The sequence below is a fragment of the Euprymna scolopes genome, chromosome 30, assembly GCF_053919585.1.
Source record: "Euprymna scolopes isolate OS-2025 chromosome 30, ASM5391958v1, whole genome shotgun sequence".
NCBI classification, from domain to species: Eukaryota; Metazoa; Mollusca; class Cephalopoda; order Sepiida; family Sepiolidae; genus Euprymna; species Euprymna scolopes.
This window is the reverse complement of record NC_136511.1, coordinates 15,798,340-15,813,436: the sequence shown is the minus strand read 5'-3', so window position 1 is coordinate 15,813,436 and position 15,097 is coordinate 15,798,340. Positions and strand designations below refer to the sequence as shown.

General features: G+C 37.8%; 1 protein-coding gene across 1 annotated transcript in view; it reads right to left on the bottom strand.

The window, feature by feature from the left end:
* LOC145254657 (cardioacceleratory peptide receptor-like) overlaps positions 1-15,097 on the bottom strand; it is a 261,165-nt gene that overhangs the window by 44,374 nt on the left and 201,694 nt on the right. The window contains exon 2 of the mRNA XM_080113307.1: positions 6,336-6,474. Coding sequence (XP_079969433.1) covers positions 6,336-6,474 — 139 coding nt within the window. The remainder of the gene's footprint in view (positions 1-6,335; positions 6,475-15,097) is intronic.

Genomic DNA, 15,097 nt, shown 5'->3' with positions numbered 1-15,097 from the left:
TCCCCCACTGAGCAAATTAGGCACAAGGCCGTTTTTAATGTGAGGTAAAAACCAGCTCCCCTAAAAGTAGGCAAAAAGGGGGCACTCTGGTTACCAAAAATAATAATTGTCCCAGTATAGAGGGTTTCCCCTCCATTGACTGGCACAAGCCATCTTAAGTGCAGCATCTGTCGGAACAGATGGTATTTATTTGCTCCCCCACCGAGCAAATTAGGCATAATGCCGATTTTTAATGTGAGGAGTAAAGGGAGGGTAAAGGGAAAAAGGGGACCAGCTCCCGAGAGGTGGGAAATGGGAGCTGGTTAAAGGTCAGGCATGTGGGGTTGCCCCCACATCTTGTCTTTGCTAGTCATAGCTTGCAGTATCTGTCGGAACAGATGGTGTTTATTTGCTCCCCCACTGAGCAAATTAGGCACAAGGCCGTTTTTAATGTGAGGTTAAAACCAGCTCCCCTAAAAGTAGGCAAAAAGGGGGCACTCTGGTTACCAAAAATAATAATTGTCCCAGTATAGAGGGTTTCCCCTCCATTGACTGGTACAAATTATCTTAAGTGCAGTATTTGCCGGAACAGATGGTATTTATTTGCTCCCCCACCAAGCAAATTAGGCACAGGGCCGATTTTTAATGTGAGGAGTGAAGGGAGGGGGAAGGGAAAAAGGGGACCAGCTCCCGAGAGGTGGGAAATGGGAGCTGGTTAAAGGTCAGGCATGTGGGGTTGCCCCCACATCTGGTCTTTGCTAGTCATAGCTAGTCATAGCTTGCAGTATCTGCCGGAACAGATGGTATTTATTTGCTCCCCCACTGAGCAAATTAGGCACAAGGCCAATTTTTAATGTGAGGAGTGAAGGGAGGGGGAAGGGAAAAAGGGGACCAGCTCCCGAGAGGTGGGAAATGGGAGCTGGTTAAAGGTCAGGCATGTGGGGTTGCCCCCACATCTGGTCTTTGCTAGTCATAGCTAGTCATAGCTTGCAGTATCTGCCGGAACAGATGGTATTTATTTGCTCCCCCACTGAGCAAATTAGGCACAAGGCCGTTTTTAATGTGAGGTAAAAACCAGCTCCCCTAAAAGTAGGCAAAAAGGGGGCACTCTGGTTACCAAAAATAATAATTGTCCCAGTATAGAGGGTTTCCCCTCCATTGACTGGTACAAATTATCTTAAGTGTAGTATCTGCCGGAACAGATGGTATTTTATTTGCTCCCCCACTAAGCAAATTAGGCACAAGGCAGTTTTTAATGTGAGGTAAAAACCAGCTCCCCTAAAAGGGGTAACTCTGGTTACCAAAAATAATAATTGTCCCAGTATAGAGGGTTTCCCCTCCATTGACTGGTACAAATTATCTTAAGTGCAGTATCTGCCGGAACAGATGGTATTTATTTGCTCCCCCACCGAGCAAATTAGGCACAAGGCCGATTTTTAATGTGAGGAGTGAAGGGAGGGGGAAGGGAAAAAGGGGACCAGCTCCCGAGAGGTGGGAAATGGGAGCTGGTTAAAGGTCAGGCATGTGGGGTTGCCCCCACATCTGGTCTTTGCTAGTCATAGCTAGTCATAGCTTGCAGTATCTGCCGGAACAGATGGTATTTATTTGCTCCCCCACTGAGCAAATTAGGCACAAGGCCGTTTTTAATGTGAGGTAAAAACCAGCTCCCCTAAAAGTAGGCAAAAAGGGGGCACTCTGGTTACCAAAAATAATAATTGTCCCAGTATAGAGGGTTTCCCCTCCATCGACTGGTACAAATTATCTTAAGTGCAGCATCTGCCGGAACAGATGGTATTTATTTGCTCCCCCACTGAGCAAATTAGGCACAAGGCCGATTTTTAATGTGAGGAGTGAAGGGAGGGGAAGGGGAAAAGGGGACCAGCTCCCGAGAGGTGGGAAATGGGAGCTGGTTAAAGGTCAGACATATGGGGTTGCCCCCACATCTGGTCTTTGCTAGTCATAGCTTGCAGTATCTGCCGGAACAGATGGTATTTATTTGCTCCCCCACCGAGCAAATTAGGCACAAGGCCAATTTTTAATGTGAGGAGTGAAGGGAGGGGGAAGGGAAAAAGGGGACCAGCTCCCGAGAGGTGGCAAATGGGAGCTGGTTAATGGTCAGGCATGTGGGGTTGCCCCCACATCTGGTCTTTGCTAGTCATAGCTAGTCATAGCTTGCAGTATCTGCCGGAACAGATGGTATTTATTTGCTCCCCCACTGAGCAAATTAGGCACAAGGCCGTTTTTAATGTGAGGTAAAAACCAGCTCCCCTAAAAGTAGGCAAAAAGGGGGCACTCTGGTTACCAAAAATAATAATTGTCCCAGTATAGAGGGTTTCCCCTCCATTGACTGGTACAAATTATCTTAAGTGCAGCATCTGCCGGAACAGATGGTATTTATTTGCTCCCCCACTGAGCAAATTAGGCACAAGGCCGTTTTTAATGTGAGGTAAAAACCAGCTCCCCTAAAAGGGGTCACTCTGGTTACCAAAAATAATAATTGTCCCAGTATAGAGGGTTTCCCCTCCATTGACTGGTACAAATTATCTTAAGTGCAGTATCTGCCGGAACAGATGGTGTTTATTTGCTCCCCCACCGAGCAAATTAGGCACAAGGCCGATTTTTAATGTGAGGAGTGAAGGGAGGGGGAAGGGAAAAGGGGACCAGCTCCCGAGAGGTGGGAAATGGGAGCTGGTTAATGGTCAGGCATGTGGGGTTGCCCCCACATCTGGTCTTTGCTAGTCATAGCTTGCAGCATCTGCAGAACAGATACTACACTTTGATCCCGGCCCGAAGGCCAAGAGAGCGAGAGAGTAGCCAGCCGACACACTACTGCCGTTGTCCGACCAACCAACTACACACCACCCTCTATATCGACCCAACTTTTACATGTTATACTTCACTATAATGTAAATAAAACTTTGTTGATTTAAAAAGTGCCTGCTTGATTGCAAAAACCACGGTCCTTAGAGTGTACATAATTATGGCACACATCTTGTAAACGTGCGAATCATAAAATATGTAGGTGACAATCTATCTATCTATATATATATATAAAAGTGAACGTGTGTGTGTGTGTGTGTCTGTGTGTCTGTGTGTACATTTTCCAACGCAATAACTTGAAATTTTAGATATAGGTTCCGTAGACATGGATCTCACTTAATAACTTGATTTAAGCCGAAGACAATAAATTTGAAGGGGTTATATTAGGGGTCAAAGTTAAAAAAATTGACCTTTTTTTTTTTTTTTTTTTGCTCAGCATACATATCTAAACATCCGGGCAACGCCGGGCTGAAATGCTAGTATATATATAAAAGTGTGAACGTGTTTGTGTGTGTGTGTGTGTGTGTGTGTCGGTGTGTGTGTCTGTGTGTGTACATTTTTCAACGCAATAACTCTGTCAATTTCCCGTCTACAGACGCAAAATTTGATATACATGGTACTGTGATTTGTAAAAATCTTTGTAATTCGTTTTCGGCCAGAAATTTCGCTGGTGAGGGGCCAAAGTTCAACTATTTAACCTTTGAGAACTTTACCAAACTCCTCTGACAATTTTGGGTCTACACACTTGAAATTTGAGATATAGGTTCCTTGGAAATGGATCTAACTTAATAACTTGATTTGAGTCCAAAACAATAAATGTTAATGGGTCATAATAAGGATCAAAGTTTTAAAAAAATTGACCCCTGCGGTCTCTACCAAATTACTCAGACAATTTCTGGTCTAAACATTTGAAATTTTACATAAAGGGTGTTCAGAGATAAGGCAAGCTTTTTAATCGGTTTGAGTCGAAAATTTTTAGTTACCAATATATAAATGTATGCATGTATGTATGTTTGCATGTCTGCCTAAAACTTTCGACAGTGACGACGGATTTTACCAAGATAAGTATCGTTTTGAAGTTCGACCTTTTAGACAACAGATATCGAAAAATTGGCTAAAAACATTAACATCTTCACCTTCAACTGGGCACTTTTCTACAGGGGGGTCGCTTTATCGTCGACATTTTTGAAAGTCATCCTCTGCTTTCGATTGTCTAGCCTTAATTTAAACATAAGTCACTTCCGGTTTGGCGGTGGCCGTGACAGCAAAGATGTCAGTTTTTTCTGTTCTTTTCCTCCTTCGCGGTATGGGTTCGAACCTGCCTTCTAATACCACTTTTTTTTGCCCAACATACACTTCCAAACACCTGAGCAGCGCCGGGCTTAAATGCTAGTATATATATAAAGGTTAACGTGTCTGTGTGTGTGTCCATGTGTGTGTATGTGTGTGTACATTTTCCAACGCAATAACTCTGTCAATTTGTAGTCTACAGACTCGAAATTTGATATACAGAGTACTGAGATTTGGAAAAATCCTTGTAATCTGTTTTCGGCCAGAAATCTTACGGTTAAGGAGTCAAAGTTCAACGATTTGACCTTTGTGAACTCTACCAAACTCCTCCGACAATTTTAGGTCTAGACACTTGAAATTTTAGATATAGGTTCCTTTGACATGGATTTAACTTAATAACATGATTTGAGTTCAAAATAATAAATGTTAAGTGGTCAAAATAGGGGTCAAAGTTAAAAAAATTGACCACTTTTTTTTGGTCAACATACACCTCCCATAAACCCGGTCAAGGCCAGGCTGAAATGTTAGTATATGTGTGTGTGTCTGTGTGTCTGTGTATCTGTGTACATTTTCCTACGCAATAACTCTGTAAATTTGTAGTCTACAGACTTGAAATTTGATATATAGGGTACTGAGATTTGGGAAAATCTTTGCAATCCGTTTCCAGTCAGAAATTTGGCTGTTAAGGGGTCAAAGTTCAACGATTTGACCTTGGAGAACTCTGCCAAACTCCTCCGCCAATTTTGGTTCTGCACACTTGAAATTGTAGATATAGGTTGTTTTGACATGGATCTAACTTAAAAACTGTACTTGAGCCCCAAACACTAAATGTTAAGGAGTGTTAATAGGGGTCAAAGCTTAAAAAAATTGACTTCTTTTTTTATCTTTTTTTTTTTTTTGTTGCTCAACATGCACCTCCAAATACCCGGGCAACGCCAGGCTTGAATGCTAGTGTTATAATAATGCTGAAACCATTTTGTCTCGAACGGTGTCGTTCCCCTGCAGTAGCCTCTGCATATTTACTGTTAGGGTTAAAATAAATGCGTTTTACCAAAATGTCTGTGCCAATAATGTAAACAATTTAGTCTGTTGGATAAATATGAATTAAGGTAATGGAAAGTTCATTTAAAAAATCAAGTTACAAGTTAAATCGATAAATGTAAAACATTCCGGTATTGGATAATGAATTAACACTGCCTTACAAACGGTCCTTATTTATTTTTCATGTAAAGCGTCGTCCATGAACGGCTTAGGCCGAGATTGTTTCGGGTGTACCGATTATTGTTGTTGGTGTACGGCATTAATGCTAAATGAATTGAACCGGCTTTCTCCGAAGGAAGAAGTGTAACGGGAATATACATTCACAGGTGATCCCCCGTGGCCTGTAATGTTTCGTACATTTTTGCTCAAGAAGTCAGCATCTTCAGATAGCTTCACCTGACAGCACCAGATACCCTAACAGGTATTACTACGCCAAGCGAAAGTAGATCTTAGAACAATGGTAACTAAGGGACAAGTCCACGGCCCCCAAATCGGGGCTCACAACTAGATGTCTTTTAAAGCCATACCCAGGACCAAGGGTGTATCAGTGTTAAGTGAAAAAAAGTCCCTTAAAACGGCCTTCTTGTATTGGCTTCAATATTGTTGCGGGTGCACATGTGTCAATTCAAAGGACGTCTCTTACAGTGACCCTCTCATATTACTCTCACTCATTAGTTATGTAAAATGTCGTCTGTAGTTCAATATTCTTTGGCGTGTATCGGTGTTCATTGTAAGGGCGTCCCTTACAACGGTCCTATTTATATTGACATCATTTACCTATTAAAGCGTCGTCCGTGGACGGGTTAATCCAATATTGTTGGGGTGTATCGGTGTTAATTGAAAATAAATCCCTTATAACGGCCTTCCTTTATAGGCCTTATTTCCTTGTTATGTAAATCGTCATCCGTCGAAGGGTTAGTCTAATATTGTTGCGGGTGTACCGGGGTAAATTAAAAGAGCTTCCTTTACAACGACCCTCTTATATTCGCTTCATTCATCTGTCATGTAAAACGTCATCTTTTGACGTGCTAGTTTAATATTGTTGGGAGTGTACCGGTGTTAATTCAAAGAACGTTCCTCCTTATAAAACAGCCGGTACGACGTTCTACTTTACTATAAACAGATAAAATTTCAATAATAATCGTCGGTCAAATAAAAGAACGTTTGATTTTTTTCATGCAAAAATAAAAAAAAAATTATCTTACCTGCAATTGCAAGATGGGTGATAAAGAAATTCATTCTATTCCGACTTCCGGTGCCGGAAAGACGAATCGCACCGAGTACGACAGTATTGCCGATAACAATGCAAGCGAAAAGGATCCAAAGGAAAGCTAATTGTTCTGTCTGGAAAAGAAGAAAACAACAAGAGAAATAATAATAATGAATAGAAGAAGAAAAGGAAAACCAAGATGAATGCGTTGAATGATACAAAAAAGAGAATAGAGAAATGAAAAAAAAACAATAAAAACAAGAAAATAAGAATAAACAAACAAAATACGAAATAGAAGAAAAGAACGGAAAATCGGGGGAAAAAACAAAGAATAATATGATTTAGAAAAGAAAAAAGGAAAAGAAGAAAAATTAGAATATAAAGAATAATAATACGAGGAAGAACAGGAAGAGGGCCAGAATACGAAGAAGGGAAAAGGGTAGAATATTAAGAAGAATGGGGGGAGAGCAAAATACAAAAAAAAAAATTGGAGGGGAAGAATACGAAAAATAGGCGAGGAGTAGAATACGAAGAAGAAGAGGAAGAGGAAGAGGAAGAAGAGGAAGAAGAAGAAGAAGAAGAAGAAGAAGAAGAATACATAGAAGGAGTCGGATGCTGTAGAATACAAAAAAAAAATGAGACAGGGGTATAATACGAATAAATTGGGAGGAGTATAATACAAGAAAGAATGAGAGAAGAATACGAAAAACAATGGTATAACCGGTCCGAACTGCACCATCCACACCGGGTGTCTCTAACCCCGTCGAACTGCACCCGATATGACAGGTGCTCTTTCGATCGTACGTTGTACCGTCACAAGTTGGCCTATTGATCGTCTTCACACTTTATTTTTTTCCATAGTCGGGCGCTTCGCCTCTGGACCGAATCGTTTCCTATTTTGTATAGTCTTCGGGTTCTTTAATCCCTCCGCAGGCCCTTGCAGCTTGCTGCAAAATGAAGAGTCCTTACCACAAGCAAACAGAACTCCGGTTTATAACAATAACAAACTATTTATTAATTTCGTTACTTCATAACAGCTACTGCCTAAATTGAGGTGACTGATTACAACAGTGACAATGCATGACCAGACATGTAAAGTCATAGATTTCCCATTAATATCATAACACAAGGCCCTGAGGGTCCCCAGATCGGGAGCGCTTGACCAGCCCAGCCGTTCAGTTTACTGGCTACGACTCTAATTCTTTTAGAATTCCTTTTTCTGAATCCAACCCTTTCTACTCACCGTTCCCCCGAAGAGTAGTTAAAAACATCCTTTCTCTCTTCCTCTCAGATCCTCTCCTTATATCAATCACTCAACACCTCTCTCTCTCTATCTCTCTCTCTCTTTTCTGAGAGGGGGTGGTTACTGACACTGATATCGATTGGCAGTTTCCTGGGTTTCATCACCCTGCACTGTGTGAGACCCTTATCAGCAAATACCCCTGCAAATACAAACATCTCCTCTGACATCTTGCAAATAATTCAAATTCTGTCTCCATTTTTTGAGATAATATATCATCTGGTTTGCCTGTAACAGGTCCATAATGACAGCTCGGCGGTTTGTCCTATTTTGTTAAATCTTTGCATTTCTCTGCATTCCTCCACCATATCCCGTCTGGTCAAACACCTCACCTCATTGGATTATGCACCTCGCTGCATCTATTCATGTTACTATAATGTCACAATGGGGAGAGGTAGGATACAAAGAAGAAGGGGAAGGATAAAATACAAAGGTGAGAGGTAGAATACGAAAAAGAAGGGGAGGGGAGATAATGATGAAGAAGAAGAAGAAGAAGAAGAAGAAAAAGAAGAAGAAAGAGTGGTAGAATACGAAAAGAAAAGGTGGGTAGGGTAGAATATGAAAAATAATGGATAGGGGGAATACGAAGGAGGGAGAAGGATAAAATATGAAAAAAAGGGAAGGGGAAAAATACAAGTAAGAATAGGTGATGGCAGAATACGAAGAATACGGAGGAAGAAGAAAAAGGAGAAGAATACGAACCCCCCAATACAAACATGAAAATAAAGAAGAATAAAATTATCATAAAAGAATCTCTCTCTCTCTCTCTCTCTCTCTCTCTCTCTCTCTCTCTCTCTCGGGCACTCTGTCGATTTCGACAATGACGCAGAGGTCGATTAGTGTCCGTGTCAAAGGTGCGATGTGAGCCCGATTGGAGCTCTGAAACCCCAGCCGCAAATGTGACACCTGATAGCAGGAAATCCGGGTAGTGGCACCCGTAGTCGCGCTCTTTTTGCTTCTCAAGCAGCTCTTCAGCAAGAGCACGGCCATCATACTCCAATCGCCTGAGTGCAGACATCACGCCGCAGCTTCCAGTCTATTAAACCTGCTGGTTCGCCCTCACTCAATCGCCAGAAGACTTTCATCTCATCTCCCAGCCCAGGCAAAGTAGGAATAAGCAGCTTGCCCAGTACTGCTAGCACCCTCTCCGCTGAAAGCAAAAGTACAGAGGCAACGGCGGGCCAGGACAGTGTGCATACATGCAATCAGCCGCATCTGATGACTGAGGCAGACCCGAGTCGAGTTATACATCACCCTTGTCGACCGCGTCGGCACTGCGATGCTGGTTCATCCGCTGTGCAAGCCGTTAGGATTCCTTCCTCATCCGCCAAGAGCATCGTTGACCAGGCTTGGATTTTTGTGACCCCTAAATAGGGGGGGGTCTAGTGGGTACTACACCTTGCCCAAAGGTGACCTAGCACTGCAACGACTAAGGGGTAGTGACATTCTCCCAAAAATCCTGGAGCTCCCGCACCTGGGCATCGTTGCCGGATGTAGTTTTACGTCATACCCAGGACATAAAAAGAATATATTACACAAAAATGCATCACAAGGATTGAAATCATAACTTTCAGATTATACTTGTTTTTTATTTTATTTATTTATTTATTTATTTATTGCCAATGTTGATTATAATTAATCAGTTGATGGAAAAATATAAGAATAACGGTCAAGTTTTTCTCCCAAAATCGAGAATTATTAATTCAATTCCTTCTCTATTGAAATATACCGTTGCGTGATGAATCGTCATTTTATTAAATTAACATGAAATTCTTGCATGGAAAATTAATAACTCGTATTATTTGAATTCTTCGGACTACTCTTCGCATCTTAAGTTTGTTTTTTTACAACATAGCGGTCGATGTAACCTACGAACTTATTCAGCCGTATCTTGTCGAACATGTTTCTGTTTAGATCATACTTGGAGTGTGTTACTCTCCTTTTTGCATTGTAAACTTTAATTCGAGAAATAATTTTGAAAGAAATTTAACGAAATAATTTTGAAAGAAATTTAACGAAATAATTTAGAGAGAAATTTAACGAAATAATTTTGAAAGAAATTTAACGAAATAATTTAGAAAGAAATGTATAGAAATAATTTAGAAAGAAATGTATAGAAATAATTTTGAAAGAAATTTAACGAAATAATTTTGAAAGAAATGTATAGAAATAATTTTGAAAGAAATTTAACGAAATAATTTAGAAAGAAATGTATAGAAATAATTTTGAAAGAAATTTAACGAAATAATTTTGAAAGAAATTTAACGAAATAATTTTGAAAGAAATTTAACGAAATAATTTAGAAAGAAATGTATAGAAATAATTTAGAAAGAAATTTAACGAAATAATTTAGAAAGAAATTTAACGAAATAATTTAGAAAGAAATTTAACGAAATAATTTAGAAAGAAATGTATAGAAATAATTTAGAAAGAAATGTATAGAAATAATTTTGAAAGAAATTTAACGAAATAATTTTGAAAGAAATGTATAGAAATAATTTTGAAAGAAATGTATAGAAATAATTTTGAAAGAAATGTATAGAAATAATTTTGAAAGAAATTTAACGAAATAATTTAGAAAGAAATGTATAGAAATAATTTAGAAAGAAATGTTTAGAAATAATTTTGAAAGAAATTTAACGAAATAATTTTGAAAGAAATTTAACGAAATAATTTAGAAAGAAATGTATAGAAATAATTTAGAAAGAAATTTAACGAAATAATTTAGAAAGAAATTTAACGAAATAATTTAGAAAGAAATTTAACGAAATAATTTAGAAAGAAATGTATAGAAATAATTTAGAAAGAAATGTATAGAAATAATTTTGAAAGAAATTTAACGAAATAATTTAGAAAGAAATTTAACGAAATAATTTAGAAAGAAATTTAACGAAATAATTTAGAAAGAAATGTATAGAAATAATTTAGAAAGAAATGTATAGAAATAATTTTATAAAATCAACAGTCAGTTCTCTACAGTTCAATGTAGATTACAATGTATTGTGAAACATGTCATAGGGAAAGGTATGTGAAGCTTCCCGGTGAACACGATGGGTTCTTAACTATTGTAAGCAATAAATAGGCTTGATTAAAAAATGAACGATTTCACCAATTTCGGTGACAATAAAACTATGGATTTGTGAAATATTTGTTGGTCGTCATTTAATCCCGGGAAACATCGAGTAACCATGCTGGAATCTCTACTACTTATGATGTGGATACTCTTCATTTTTGTTCACGGTTATCCACGAGAAATAAATACATAAACGCATAACTGTAGAGAGACGAACAGAGAAACAGGTGAATAAATAGAAAAAGTGAAAAAAAAAAATAACAGAATTGAATGATAGAAGAAAATATGTGATGAGCTGGAAAAAAATCGAGAATGAAGAAATTACAATAAAAAAAAATGGATGAAGGAGTTTTTCGAACAACAGAAAGAAAGAAGAAAGAAATTTAGAAGAGAAGAAAGAGATGAAGAAGAAAGAATGAATACATAAATGATTTTTATCGAAATCGCTCGAGACAAGATATAAAGCCACTTAATGTAAAGAGCTATCAATAACAAAAGATGATTATTGCAAACACATGAGATGCCGATTTACCTTGGTCTTAAAAATACCAAGGCTACAGGTAAAGCAAAAACAGTGAGCAGGAAGAGAGTTCCACAACCCTTGGAAAAAAAAAGCTATTGGAATAGGAAGCTGTATTAAAATTAGGTATTAAAACAGCAAATTGATGGGAACCACTAGACCAACGAGTAAAACGAGCTGGAACAAAGGAAGCAGGGATGAGATCAGACAATTTTGAGGAACACATGGCATTATAGTATTTGGAGAAAAGACTGAGACAAGCAACCTCGCGATTGTAAGAGAAATGTTGCAGTGAAAGAAAAAAGGGCGTGGCCAATCAAATTAGATATAATTTATCAATCCAATTCATCTTAAACCTTCAAATGGAACAAATTCATCACCCCAAATATAACAACAGAGCGTAATAAAGGAGTTGATACTAGATTTGTAGAGATAAAGAATAGTATTGGGGGCGAGAAAGCGTTTAGAGCGATAGAGAAAACCGATCTTATGAGAAGCAGAAATAGCAATGGATTTAATATATTGACTCCAACAAATATTTGATGAGAAGAAAGACCAAGGAGTTTTAGAAACAATTTCTCATCGAGAGCAAAGACATCCATAAGAATCTCAGGAAGAAAAAGGACATGCCTTTTATTGAAGGACCATAGCTGAGTCTTAACAGGATTAAACAAAACGAGCCATTTCTTACCCTAATCCATAATAGAACCCAAATCAACTTCTAGATCAATTGCATATTTCAACTGATCCAAGAAAGATGGGCCAGAAGCAATACCAGAATAGAGGATGGTGTCATTTCACTGAAGTTGACTATTTTAAATAGTAAAGAATAAAATTTGGTAATATAAATCCTGAATTTAGGAACATTGGCACCGATGAAAATATACAAATGGATAAATAGGAAAACAAATGGCACAAAAGCAAAACATGAAAATCTGCCAAATTTATCATGATAATACAAATCATAAAGGGAAATCATTAAGTCGTTTGTTTAATTAAAGAAATTATATGAACATTCAATAATAGGTGAAGATCTTCAGTTCCTTCGTTCCCCACTAAAATTGTGCTTCAAGAAATAGCAATGGATTTAATATATTGACTCCGACAAAGATTTAACGAGAAAGAGAATTTTCAAAGCAAGGAGATATTTGAAGGAGAATAAGAAAAATAATGTATATTAGAACAAGAAGAAAAACATAATTAGAAAACTAATTAAAAAGAAGTGTTAGAGAGAAGCAAGGAAAATCAGGAACTATCTCGGGAAATACGTCATAATGATGTCATAATGTCTAGGTCAGCTTGGAAATCTGTGACTAGTTTTTAAAATATGTAACAATGATGTCAGTATGTCCGGGGAAACCCTGACCGACATTATGGAAAAGTCAGTAAAATCAGACCAGCTTACTGGCCTGCTTTTTGAAACAATAAACAAGTTGGAGAGGACACTGACCGGGTTTTGAAGCAATAAATAAAGGCTAGAAAAAATAGTTTACGTCATTGAAAAGAAACATAATACTCTGGCTCGACCTTAAAATAAACTGTCAGCGACGAAAGTCTCTTGGTTTTAAAGGAAAACAAAAACATCAGCTCTCATAAGTAAAAAAGAGAATCACAATTGGCTTCATTCAACAATGCATCAGAAACACATCTAAACTGCACTACCATTCATTTGTTGATTCATTTGAACAGTTTTGGCCATAGCATCTCATCACTTCCAACCATGATATTATTTTTGAATTGACTCCCCTATACGTGCCTTAATGTAAACTCACTGGTTCTTTCTCGTTACTATCAATGGCAAAGCTACTGTAAACAATTCAAAATAACCTTAGAAATTAAAAGCTACTGCAATAGCTGGATAAACCTTAGACATTGCGAAACCAGATGGTCAAGAGGTCCAGAGTATGGAAAAATATAAAACTACAAGAATTTCTTTTTTAAGAAGTTTTGGACATCTAAAATGGCGTCAAATCAAATTGAAATATTCAAGTTGCATCCCGAGAATTCAGGTCAAATATAAAACTACAAGAATTACAAATATAAAACTACAAGAATTACAACGACAGAAATAAAGTCTTCAACTCTAACGTAAACAAGTTTTTGATGAGCCGTTTTGATGATAATTAGAAGGACAAACGACATAGACGAAAGTGACTTTGGCAGGTGGGACATTTTTGGCAAGCTAAACTCCACCTCCGACTCCCATCATATTCTGATGTATTGGCTGCCAATTGAATGTCAATGAAAAATAAACAAACCTTACTTGAAGAGTTGTAAGAAGTGCTATATGTTTTCATTTAAACGAGCATTATATTTCGTTTAGTGCGTCTGAAATTGATGACGCCACCGACGTATAATTTTGGTGTCGTTACGCGATACAAACACGCCCAAAACTCATTTATATACAACAGAATAATAATAAAATGAATTTTAGAGCAAGAAGAGAAAGAAGGTCTTAGTAAAAAATAATAACGAGCAAAAGTATATAGAGAGGAAGTACAATCAGAAGAAAGTTTAAAAGAAAATGAAATATATTTTAGAACAAGAAGGAAAAGATCTTGAAGAAGCGTTCAACTGAGCTTCAATCTATGGTCCCCCCTCGCCAAACTTTCACAAGAAACACTCGTCTAGCTGTAAACACTATCAATAATTTCCCCCACTCTTTATCTGTGCCTAAACCTAAACGTAGATTCCATGAACAAAGCTTCTTTCTTAGAACTGCACGCCTGTGGAATTGTCTTCCGTTTTCCTGCTTTCCGGCTGACTACAATATGGTTGTGTTCAAGTCTAAAGTAAATAAGTTCTTGATGAGCCGTTCCATATAAGTTATTAAATTTACCAAATTTTCATTACTAATGATTACTATATTGACCAATTTCTACTGTACACTCTTTAACCCTTATCCTTGAGTTGTCTCTGGGCCTTGATAATGTGGTGATGCCTTTGTAAAAAAAAAAAAAAAAAAAAAAAAAAAAAAGCCGATGATGAAGAAAATAAAAACGAAGATTTTAGAAGTGCTTAAGAGAATTCGAAAAAAAAAAAACTGAACAGAGCGATGTTAAACAACAGAGTGAGGAATGGTGTTTTTTTTTTTTTTTTAGCTTTCTCTAACTGCAAGAACTGTGATACCAGGGCCGGAAAGTTTGATTGAGAAGTCTGGCTCACTGACCTGCAAAATGTGCCTGTGCAGCCCCGTCAGCATTCTCTAATAAGGACGTCCTAAACGATTAGCAATAAACTAACCCCTTTTCAAACTTCATCTTGTCTAAAAAATTAAGCGTGGAGGGAGTGGGGAATAAAGAAAAATTTCCACTAAGACATAAAGGGATACTATGAAATTAGAGACCATGCCTACAGAGACCCTCTAAGTAGGGAGTTAAGCAACGAGATGTTTGTTCACATTACTTAGATTTCTGCATGTTGGTACAGGATGGAAAGCAGGATACAGGGAGGAAAAAACAACAGGGAGAGATGAGATGAATGAAATACGTCGTATAGATGAAACCTCTATAACAAGCTGAGAGTTTCGAGAGTTTTATTTTCCTCAACAAACGAAGCGTAAATATATAAATGGATGCACTCAGCAACAATTTCAAGTAGCAGATGTCGAATCTCTTCAACGAAAACGTTATTATTCAGAAATATGCAAACAATATGTTTAACCTGAATTCTCGGGATGCAACTTGAACATTTCAATTTGATTTGACGCCATTTTAAATGTCCAAAACTTCTTAAATCAAAAATGCTGCGTTTAACATAACAAGATAATAACGTGTGTTCTTGAGTATTTACATATCTCTCGCTGCAAGAACTGCTACACCAGAGTAGGAAAATGGCACTCCCCCCTCCCACCCAAAGAGGGCC